Here is a 12876-nt window from a genome sequence, read left to right as displayed (position 1 = left end):
AATGAATGCAGTTCAGACATTGCATACTTGTCTGGACCAATTGAGTTTAAACATCACACACAAGGTCATATATTCTGGATTGAAGTTTTTTTTTTCCAATATAAAACGTACAGATAATAAACAAATGAGTTATAAATAGCTTACAGTGAGGATGGAGGAAATAGTTCCCTAGAACTAGTTTAGTATATGACCCTTTAAAAGAAACAAATAGTAAATATTAATAATTTATGAATAAGAACATAGTTTTATAAATTATCAAATAAACTGATGAATGTCTTAAATTAACAAAGGAGGGAAAAAAACCCAGGATTTTTTGCTATTGCTTGGAGGGAAAAAAACTTGCATGGAAAATAAATACATAAAAAAATATGAACTGAAACTAGTAGATATTTCGTCATTTCACTGACTTGGGGCATATTTTTAATTTGGATTTCAGTTACTCATTGATTTAATTCAAACTTTGTCCTTACAATGAGCATTATTCTTGAGGCATCCAATTTTGATTTCCTGACTTACCATCATACTGACTGTCGGCATATAATTGTGAATAACATTTCTGTATATATCAATTTACATGGAAATAATGTTGTATTGTTAAAAGACAATTTTCTGTTAAACATTTTATTTGTATAACACTAAAAAATGAGCATTTCTGGTAATGTAACTTCATAAAATATAATAAAATAAAATAGACTAAAGAAAGATATAGACAAATGACTGCAATAGAAGTGTCACAAGACAGCAGAATATTAAAGACATGAAAATCACGTTAAAGGAATGAATCAAACAAGTGATAATTGTGAAAATAAAAAATTAATGTCACAAAAAATAAAGAAATCTGATGGAAGTCCATACCTATCGTTTAACACCATATTTTAACAAAAATGACATATATTCATTAAAAATGAAGAATTAAAGATATTGCCTTGATATGAACAAATCTGATGGAGGTCTACCAGACGTACCTACATATAATACATATCAAAGCAATTAGGCTGCAGTTGAAAGAAGAAGTTGAAAATAATTTTTTTTTAACAAAAAATTGACAAAAGTATTTACTAACAATAAAAAATTCAAAATATCGTCTTAATATAAACAACTCTGACTACACATAACATTTCAAAGCAATCAGGCTAGTAGTTTTCAAGAAGAAGTTGAAAAAGTAAGAGTTGCACAAACAGACAGACGACAATGAACAATCACCTAAATGAACAACTCTGCCTTATCTAAGATGACAGTGGAGCTAATAAAACCACTTTGTTCATCTCTGTTTTGGACACTTTCAGGATTTGTTGGCAAATTTGATTGAATCACAAAATAACGCAGCCTAAAGTGTTACCTAAGAGTATAGTACTTGTATGCAAACTTTCAACTAAATCAGGCAATATATCAAGATGGACATGAATAAAAACATAATGGACACCAGTCAGCCATTTTTAAAAGTATGATGTGCACCTGCAACTTAATATGCATGATTATGATGCAAAGTTGGAGTGAAATAATCTTGTTCATCTCCAAGAAATAGTTCTGGACTTGTTTATAAACTGCGATTTCAGGTTTTTAGAAAAAAAAAATGCAAATCAAATGCAAAAGTGGTGTTCATCATATACCCATTGATGGCCATTTTGTTTTTATTCATTTCTTTACAGATTCCTCACTTATATGTGATTGATTCAGTTGAAAGTTTTTACACAAGTACTATACTCCCAGGTTATACTGTTGGACGTGTTATTTGGTGATTCGATTAAATTTGTCAAATTGACAGCTATTTTGTCTAAAATCCTAAAAATCGCAATCTGTAAACATTTTCAGAACCATTTTCCATGCATAATTGGTTACAGGTAGATGTTATTTTTCCAGAATCAAACAAAAATGGCAGATTTGTGGCCTTTTTTCCCATTAATTTCTATGCTGATTTCTTACTAATATTTTGGGCAATTCAGTTGAAAGTACCAGTATGTACACAAGTACTAATACTGTAGGATATGTTATTAGTTTTGAACAGAAATGTGGACTAATGGCTCAAACTTCATACATGCATCTTATTGGACACATTCATTTGCTTCATGACCCGATTCCAGATGGCAAAATGGCAGCCAATTTATGATTAATATGCATCAAAATTACACATATTCATTCCAGAACCGGATCTCAGATTTTGTTCAAACTAGGTACATACATTGAAAATAACCCTGATACACTTCATTTTATTTTTCAAATTGACCTCTAAATTTTACACATTCATCTCATCAGACAAATGCATGTGCATTTTTGTCACTATAAAATCCAAAATGGCGCTCATTTTGCTCAAACCAATGCAGTTCCATGAAGCCATATCTCGTACAGGTCTACCCCAAATCAAGTTTAAACTTCACACATACCCTGTACATCACACATCAGGTCATTATTTAATTGAATTAAAACTTGGCCTATACAATAATCATCATGGAACTTGAGGCATTTAATTATGTTTCCTGATTAGATTTATAATCCCCTGACTGGCCGCCATATTGTTTTATAGTATGCTGTACATTGTAGCTGTAATTCTGATAGGTCTTCCTATGCACTTTATATCAATTCACACTAATTTTTATGGGGCACTATTGCTGTTACAAGATAACTTTTGTTTGGCCATTTTATTTCACTGATTTTTTTATTAAAGTAGGTACAAAAACAAAACATAATAGTATACCTAGTCACATCAATTTTTGTATTTTGATGACATATTTCGCCCAACTGATGGACATTTTTGTCCCTCATGTTTCTCAGGGATGCCTGTTTGAAGAAAATCAGCCCAGTGGAGTTCGAGATACAACTCCATACACCCACAAACAAAGACTAAACCATACAAGTCTTGTGAAGAAAATGACATTTACAATTTTGAGTCGCATTTTACCCAAGTTAATGCTGCAATCTGGACATTCCTGGAAAGCCATCCTACAATCAGTATGCAGATCTAGAAATGTATGACATTCACATCAAGGTTGTCATATTTTGTTTCATGCAGAACATTTATGCCAGATTTGGAAGTGCATCTTGACATTTTAAAGTAACTCCACAAACTAATTACTTAGTACTAAGTATCTTGAAGAAATTTGATATTTGCTAGTGAAGCTGCCTGCCACAAATGAAATAGAGATTAGGGATTAGTGAAATTATATTTTTGGGACATCTTGGAATATATGAAATAGTGATCACTTGTAATCATTGCAATCTATACTCAAGAAGAATAGCACATTTGAAATTTAGAACAATGATCCATAAATATATATACATATCAGGCAGTTCATCATTACCTACAAACACTGATATACTCTTAAGCAACAGTACAAGTGTGGATGAGTGGATAAAACACTAATTTAAATTGGATACAGAAATCAGGGACATGGCAAATAGAGAGTAATGTGAAGGTAAGTGAAAAAAGTACATCGATAAAAACGATAACAAAATTGAAAAAGAAAAAATCATTAATCACAAAACTAATTAAACCATTAATAAAGTTAAAAACTATTTTTATTTTAAAACAAACCCCAGATAGTCGGCGAACGAATTAAAACCAATTTTCAAGTCAGGTGACAATGATGTCCTAAGTAATTGCACAGGGTTTTCCCCTACGAGTTGCCTAGGTAAACTTTCCATGTCAATCATCAATAGTTGACTTCACAATTATGTTGGAGACAATAATATTCTAACACAATGTCAAGCAGGTTTCAGGCCAGGATACACTTCTACAGATAATATGTTTATTTTTAAACCAATAATAGAAATATATCAATAATAAAAAAACCAAAAACAATCAATTAATAATTTGTTACATGCAGATGATTTAGGCCAGACTTTTATTATCCCTTGTTTCGCGAACCCGGCGAATGAACAGGAGCCGAAAATGAAATAAAAATAAAATTTTATTTCAGCGTAATTTCTCGCGCCCGCTGACTTGTAAGTGCAAAAAATTGTTAAAAAAAATTATTTTTATCTTCGTTTTTTTTTCGCCCGCCGCTTAACAAATCCAAGTTGCATTTTCGTGGGAGTATCGATCAAAGTACCAAAGACTCGCGCAGATGAGAAACAAGGTTATACATGGAATAAAATTTAATTTAATTTCTTCTCTCCGATCAATGATCTCACCCACAATTCTTAGAGAATCACACAAATCTAATGGAAAAAAAGAATTAATTTTATTTTGTTTTCGCTCTCCTTAAAAAAAAATTGCCTTATACTATGACTAGTGGAACATGGAGGTGAACACATCAAAAACAAAAGCAATAATATTCCATAAAAATGGTAGATTATTAAATAAATAAATACAGCTTTAATTACAAAAAAGAAGAAACAGATATTTGAAATTTACAAATACTTTTTAAGCCTAGTGGAAAGTTCGACTTAGCACAAGGACATTTATACAAACATGTACTCCTTGATGTGTGATGCATGTGCTAAATACGAATGAAAATGTCCAATTTATATTTACTATTATTTTTTGCACGACCTATATAATTTATTTATTTATTTTTATTAGTCCCCATTCGAACGAAATTCAAAACAGGGACTTATAATTTGGTCTCTGTTCGTCTGTCAGGAATCATACTTCAGAACCCTGTGGACTAAATCATTTTTTGTATGTGCCTAGTTCTTTATATGGGACATGTGCACATGCAGTGATTTACTGATTTCATTCAATATGGCTGACTGGCAGCCATTTTGTTTTTTTGAAAAAATGGTATCTTATGCATGCTTTGTCAGTTTTTGTTCAAATTTTGTACATACATTATGCATGTTAGGATACACGTCTATGATGATTCGTTTGGCAATCAGATCAAAGATGGCCAACTGGCAGCCATCTTGTTTTTTTGGAAATGTTGTATCATGGACATTGATTTGTCAGTTTCATTCAAATTTGTTACATACATTGTGTATGTTAGATTACATGTCCTTGACAATTTGTTTTTATTCAGATGAAAGATGGCTGACTGGCGACCATTTTGCTTTTTGACCATACTACTATATCTTGAAGACTTGGGGACCATATTTCATTCATATTTGGCACATACATCATGCATATTGGAATACATATCCATGTCAGTTTGTTCCATAATCTGATCAAAGATGGTCGACTGGCATCCTTCTTGTTTTTTGGAAAATGTAGCATCTTGGACAGGATTTGTTGGTTTTTTGTTTATTTTGGATACAAACATTATACTCGTTGAAATACATGTCCATGATGATTCATTCTATGTTGGATTAAAAAAAAATGACAAACTGGCAGCCATCTTGTTTTTTCAAAATGTTTCAAATACAGGATACATGTCCATGACAATTAGTTCCACAATTGGCTCAAAGATGGTTGACTGCATAAACTTTTGTTTTTTGACCGTACTACTATATCTCTGTACATGAAGCTGGACAAATGAAATTCAGTTTGGATACAAAAAATGCATGAATAGCATATCCTGTTTAATTTCTGATTATATATTTTGATTTTTGAAGGATCTTTAATACATATATCTGTTGATACTGGACCAGCCAATTATTCACTCTCAATTACTAATTATGCTTTTGGTCTATATTACTTTATTTTTGGTATTTCCCCTAATTCTAACAGGGGTTATAACAGAGGTTATAGCATTAATAATGACTTGGTACATTTTTTCATTTTTTGGCATTCATTTTTTTAAAAATGTTAATAAATTATTATTCCCGTTACCGGTATTATACATCTGTCACTCCAATGCCATAAGTTACAGCGTATACAATCAGGTATTACCTTGACATAAACATGGTAACTATGCAGTAATGGATTCAGGTTTTGACACTGAATTATTTGTCATGCCATTCAAAGTCTGGAAAAACTTTCACATGTTTGGTACATTATACTTTCTGTTGAATCTGAGCATATTCCTGGACTAGACACTGTCTGCACACATAAGACTATTTACAGCAATACTAAGTATAGTATTAAATTGAAACGGGTAGTCACACCGTATTTTCCTTCCTACTGTGCATGTGAAACAGGGATGTAACCTCAGCCCTAGACTATTTAACACTAATTATATAATTGGCATTTGTGAAGAAGTGAATGGATTTGATCCAGTTGTATTTAGTTGAAAAAAAATGTGATTATTATAAATATTATGCAAATTAGGTTTCTAAGATATAAGTGGATAGATATATATTATGTAAATTAGGTAATTATTATGCATGGATTTCAACCCCAAAAGCAGTCATTGTTCCCGGGGCACATATGTACCAAGTTTCATTAGATAATATTTTCTTAAAATATCAGTGGAAATTAGCTAATTATTATGAATGCATTCAAATCCAAAACTATTCAGGTTGTCACATTGTGTTGTGTACTACGATTCATTGAAATAAGTTGATTAATACTTTAGATATTGATGGAGAAGCTGAAAACTGACTAATTATTATGCAAATTAGGTAATTAATATGTGCAGATTTCAATGTAAAACTAAGAAGGTCTGTGCAATGTCACAGAGCATGTATGTACCAAATTTTTTGAAATGTGATTAGAACTTGAGATATCAATGTAAAAGCATATACCGGTAATGACTAACTGCAAATCAGGTCATTAATAAGCATAAATTTTAATCCAAAATCAATCAGGCTTGTGTATTGTCTTAGAACATTTGGAAATGTGATCATTAGTACTTCAGATATCAATGTAAAAAGCAAAAAACAGACTAATTATTATGCAAATTAGGTAATTTTTTTTTTTTTTTTTTAATACAAACAGGGTCTGGGTCCTTTAACAAAATTATCACCCAATTATTATCTCTTATCTTGATAACGCATCGGCTATAACGTTCTCCGTGCCTTTGATATGTATGATTTTAACATTATAACGTTGGATGACAATACTCCACCTCAACAACCTCTGGTTCTTGTTTTTCATCTTACTAAAAAACACCAACGGATTATGATCAGAGTAAACATTCACAATATTCTGTGGCGAACACAAATACACATCAAAATGTTGTAAGGCCATCAACAAGGCTAAAGCTTCCTTTTTAATAGTAGAATAACTACGCTGATGTTTATCAAGCTTCCTGGAAAAATAACATACTGGGTGTCTAATTTCATTAACCTCCTGCATCAAAACGGCACCAATGGCAAAGTCACTGGCATCAACCATCAAGCAGAAAGATTTGTCAAAATTTGGGGCCACCAACACCGGAGAGCTCATAAGAAGTAGCTTAATTTTATCGAATGCTGCCTGACAGTCAGAAGTCCAGACAAACTTAACATTCTTCTTGAGCAACTCAGTCAACGGAGCGGAAACCGCCGAAAAATTGGGACAAAACTTTCGATAAAATCCAGCCATCCCCAAATATCTCTTAATCCCTTTTTGATTCTCTGGGACTGCATAATCTGCAATAGCCTTCACTTTAGCCAGAACAGGGCTAACTTGTCCACACCCAATCTCATGACCAAGATATACAACTTTGGCACTACAAAAATCGCTCTTATGCAAATTAACCGTCAATCGAGCACTAGAGCAACTTTGAAAGAAAGCGCGTATTCTAGCCAAATGTTCAGCCCACTCAACACTCACAACCAGAACATTGTCAATATAAGCATAAACCCCCTTCAAACCCGCAATAACACGGTTTATTAACCACTGAAAGGACGCTGGGGAGTTCTTCATTCTGAAAGGAGCGACTTTATATTGATACAAGTTGTCTGGAGTAACAAACGCGGAGATTTCTTTAGCTCTGGTTGTCAAGGGAATTTGCCAAAAACCCTTGAGCAAATCGAATTTCGTAAGATATTTAGAATTGCCCACCCGATCAATACAATCATCAATACGCAGGATGGGGAAAGAATCTGTTTTAGTAACCTCATTCACCTTTCTATAATCAGTACAAAACCTAACTGAACCGTCTGGCTTTGGCACCAATAAACATGGCGAACTCCAACCACTATTAGACAACTCAATAATATCATTATCTAACATATAAGCTACTTCCTGTCTCATTAACTCCAACTTAGCTGGGCTCACTCTATAATGGTGCTGTCAGATAGGTCTCACCCCCTCCTCTAACACTACATCATGTTCAACCAGATTGGTTCGCCCTGGAGCATCTGGGAATAAAATCCTAAATTCAAGAATTAAACTCCTAAGCTCTATCATGTTAGATAAAGGAAGATTTATTTAAGTTTTAAGTTAGCCAGCACCAGTGAACTTTTTAATCTAACATGCAAATCAAGAACTTCCACACCTGGTTTCAAAACAACTGCAGCTGCACAAACAACCGCTTGCTGTTTATCCACATCTCTCTGTGAATATAATTTCAACATGTTAACATGACACACTGTTTAGATTTACGCCGCTCAGGGGTAGCGACCACATAATTCAAATCGTTGATCCTCTCAACAACCCGAAAAGGACCATAATATCTGGCATGGAGGGACAAACATACAGCAGGAAACAAGGCCAGAACTTGATCTCCCACCTCAAAAGATCTCTTCTTAACCTTCTTATCATACCAAGACTTCATACCGCACTGTGCAACCTTCAAATTATCTCTAGCCATATCAAAAGCTTGATGTAACCTAGTCTTAAACTCAGACACATAACTTAAAAGGTTAGTGGGAGTTTTATCCTCGAGCAACCTTTCTTTAAGTAACTTTAAAGGTCCTCGAACAACATGACCAAACACTAAGTCAAAGGGGCTAAAGCCCAGCGATTCTTGCACAACCTCACGTACTGCGAACAACAGAAAAGGAACCCCCTCATCCCAATCATGTGAATGTTCCAAACAGTACGCTCGCAACATTGACTTCAACGTCTGATGAAAACGTTCAAGCACCCCCTGGGTGATACGCACTAGAAATACAGTGTGTAATACCCAAACGTTGGAACACCTGTCTAAACACAGCAGACATGAAATTAGTTCCCTGGTCCGACTGTACACACCTAGGTAGACCGAAAGTTGTAAAGAACTTAACCAGCGCTTGAACAATATTGTGAGTAATAATTTTTCTCAGAGGAATAGCCTCCAGAAAACGAGTAGAAGCACACATAATGGTAAGCAAATACTGGTTACCCGACCTAGTTTTAGGCAGTGGACCCACCACCATCAATAACTACCCGAGAAAATGGTTCCTCAAAAGCAGGTATAGGGTATAAGGGAGCCTTGGATATAACCTGATTTGGCTTCCCAACCACCTGACACAGGTGACAAGTTTTACAATGTTTTACCACATCTCGTCTCATTTTGGGCCAAAAAAAATTTCGTTTTATTCGATCAAGGGTTTTTGTGACCTCTAAATGACCCGACAACTTATGGTCATGTGCGAGTGCAAGGATTTCAGCACGATACGATTTGGGCACAACAATTTGATTTATCACTAACCAACTATCACCAACCCGAGCATCGGGCGGCCTCCATTTTCTCATAAGGATACCCGACCTCTTATAATAACCACTAGGCTCAGCCTCTATCTCAGTTTCATTCAGAACTTGTGTCATCAAATGAAGGATCTCCGGATTTTTACTCTGTTCTTCCACCAACCTACTTCGACTTAGCGGAAAGAAAAACGGCTGTGACTTCTCAGTGCCTGTTACTATTTTATCATTAAACGAATCATCCTTGACTTTACAACTCTGAGACCGTGTGACCACACCAGCAGGGGAAGACTCTTCCATTCAATCAATGCCCTTCGCCAAAAAGGTGTCCAACAAATCGACACCCTCAAACCCACTACACTTCCTGTCACCAACCTCGCCACGCCCGCCAGCACAAACCCCAGAGGGCCCCACAGCACAGGCAGAAAAAACTCCTGGGAACTCACCAACCAACCGCTCGGTACTAGACTCAAAACTCGGCATCTTGACAACACACAGCTCCGGCACCACTTTACTACCAGCCAAGTCGTTACCAAGCAACATGGCAACGCCCTTTAACCGGTAAAACACTTCTCACACCCACAACAACCAAGCCTGTAACCAACTCAGACTGTAAATGCACTCGGTGCAATGGAGTAGAGGTTACGCCACACTCCACCCCACTAATAAGCACGTTTGCACCAACATAAGAATCTCCAGAAAATGGCAGTACAGCCTCAGAAATTAAACTCTGAGACGCACCCGTGTCACGTAAAATCTTAATAGGCTGCTTCACAGTAGTACCATCCAAAGACACAAACCCACCAGTAACAAACGGACCATACTGACCGGGAACCTCTTCCTCAAACCCAAATCCATCATCAACACCACTCCTGCCACCAACTATCAGGGGAAAAGGCCCCTCAACCCCAACATCCACCACACTTTCAGGCGACGATGCCACACAAGCGTTAAAAGACACTGGGAAATTTTTACGTTTCAATTTATAGCACTTAGAAATATGATGACCAGGCGTTTTACAATTAGCACAAGACATACCAGGAGCTTGACTACCCGAATCGGCCGGAAAAGATGACACTTTCTTTTTATTAACCTCGGCGCCAAAACTGTCGGCAGGCTTACCCCCTTTTTAGGAGTCAATTTGGGTTGTACTTTAACCCCAAAGTCTTTGTGAGTAAGCGAATACTCATCAGCCAAAACCGATGCCTGACGTAATTTAGTCACCTTTTGTTCGTTCAAATACGTCTTCAAGCTTCCCGGTATACATTGTTTGAACGCCTCCATCAACACAAGCTCTCTAAGCGCATCATAATTGTCCTGAACCTTGGTGGACAAACACCACCTGTTGAACAGAGCATATTCAACATAAGTTTGATTTTCACGTTTCTGACAATTACGAAACTTCAAACGATATGCCTCTGGCACCAATTCATAGGCGTCCAGGACGCGTTGTTTAACATACTCGTACTCAACGCTCTGATCGACAGTGAGTCGGGAGTATACCTCTTGTGCTTTACCAAAGAACACACTTTGTAATAACACTGTCCAGTATTCAAAAGGCCACTTCAAGGTACGAGCCAACTTTTCAAACTGAGAGAAATATTGATCTACATCTTTCTCCTGAAAAGGAGGCACCAAACAAATAACCCTACCAGGATCAAATTTATACTGGTCAGTTCTTTCCTTCATTTCCAACTCTTTTAGACGTATTTCTTGATCTAATTCCTTTTCCCTCAAACGAAACTGCAACTCCATTTCATATTTTTTGTAATCAAATTCCGAAACAGGCAAAGCAGGTAACTACTCCAACGCCCCCTCAGGCACAACACCATCATCCACCAAATGTTGCACAACAATTTTCATAATCTCGGCTTTACGCATTGCCGGTTTCGCCTCCAACTTAAGGTGGTCCGCTAATGTAAGTAAAGCAGTTTTTTTCAAACCCTCAACTAACTCAAAAGGAGCGACTGACTCCACCAATGTTTCCAAAAACTCAACGGGTTGAAACGCCATATTGCCAAAAGAAAGAAAAATAAGGTCACTCACCACTACCTTACACACGTATCAGAGCGAGCAAGCAAACTCGAAATGCGCGCCAATAATGCGTTTCTCATGAACCAAAAAAGAGACAACGCATACGAAATTTCAAATGACAAAGCGCAAAATGTCAACCACAAAATTCTAAAACAAACCAAACATGTGGTCAACAAGAAAACGGATAACAAAATTGTTACGCCGGCAACACACGCTATGTGACGCCACGATCTGACACCGTACTTTAACCACATATGCACCTGCACGTGGCCAAAATAAGAACGGTTGGTACAGTCTTCACGTTTTGTCACACAACAATATATTGCCTTATGTTACAATCCCGGACGAGCCCCCATGTTACGTTCAGGCGCTGGTACTCGACTCGTATAACAAATAAAACGCCCGAACGCAAGCAGTGTGCAAGATAGTACGGTAGTATATTTTCAATGGCCTATTGAAATGTCACATAACTTTGTGTGCTACACCACACCTCAAACAAAAATGCTAGCAGTAACATACATCCAATATAGACTTCCGTTTAAAAACGGCAAAAAGAACAAACAAAATTAACAATACTTATCAAACCAAATCAAAGAGTTCGTTCTGTGCTGGCCTGTCACTCCGTCGTCTTCGAACTTTTGTCACGACTCCCAGGTGGTGTCAATCTTCATTCATTCATCTCCGTCCAAGCGTACCAAGTTTCAGCTCACACGTGGACTTCTTCCAGCTTCTTCCAACACGTCACCGGAACGAAAACACAAGCCAGACCGGACAGCTAACAATGTTCAATAACAATCCCCATTTCCTAATAAACTGATAAACCAGTCAGTGATACTGGTAAAAATTATAGTGCTATCAGTTCACCGTCTATTTGGAGTCTTCTTGCTATCAGTTTACCGTCTAATTGCCATCTACCTCGTCAACGTAAAACAAAAGGCTTTTATAGCCAAAGCAGACTCCCTAACTCAGTACAAATAAATATGCAAAATAGGGATAAATTGACAAAAGAACACAACATAAAGCGACCGAGGACAATATGACGTTTCAATAAAACCCCAACTACAAATTACACAAATAATAAATACATAAAAATAAACTCAAACGTAACAAATGTGCACAATTAATTATCCCAAACTGATCATGTATGTGAATTGTACCTATGTACTTTGCACATAGAAAAAATAAACCAGAAAAAAAGCTCAATTTGTAGAAATCTTCTGATTTTGCAGTCAAACCACTAATGTTGTTAAAGTCTAGGTGCAATCCCACCACTCATGATGATAGTTTCTCCGCTAATGAAGGAAGCGTCATCAGAACATAGAAAAGAAACAACCCCGGCACACTCAGATGGCTGTCCAATTCTGAAAGTAAGAACCATGAAAAAAAGATTGAATAAAATAGACACAGACTTTATCTTATTACTGTCACAAAAAATATGATATGCATTTCCAAAGATGACTGCTTGTTGACTCCTG

General features: G+C 36.1%; 1 protein-coding gene across 1 annotated transcript; it reads right to left on the bottom strand.

Annotated features, from left to right (window-relative positions):
* Positions 1-9896: 9896 nt before the first annotated feature.
* On the bottom strand, positions 9897-11122 carry LOC146742758 (uncharacterized). The gene is made up of 2 exons (XM_085500694.1): positions 10490-11122; positions 9897-10358 (listed from the first exon to the last, which is right to left on the bottom strand). The coding sequence occupies exons 1-2, from the start codon at positions 11120-11122 to the stop codon at positions 9897-9899; spliced, it is 1095 nt and encodes a 364-aa protein (XP_085356820.1).
* Between the last annotated feature and the right edge of the window lie 1754 nt (positions 11123-12876).

This window comes from Saccoglossus kowalevskii, chromosome 6 (assembly GCF_978046115.1).
Source record: "Saccoglossus kowalevskii chromosome 6, keSacKowa6.1, whole genome shotgun sequence".
Taxonomy (NCBI): Eukaryota; Metazoa; Hemichordata; class Enteropneusta; family Harrimaniidae; genus Saccoglossus; species Saccoglossus kowalevskii.
This window is presented reverse-complemented; position numbering and strand designations above follow the sequence as displayed.

Coding starts and splice junctions, on each gene's coding strand:
- LOC146742758 (XM_085500694.1), bottom strand. CDS start 11,122: ATGGAGTTGCAGTTTCGTTTGAGGGAAAAGGAATTAGATCAAGAAATA. Junction 10,359..10,489: donor AATTGACTCCTAAAAAGGGG/GTAAGCCTGCCG, acceptor CATATTTCTAAG/TGCTATAAATTGAAACGTAA.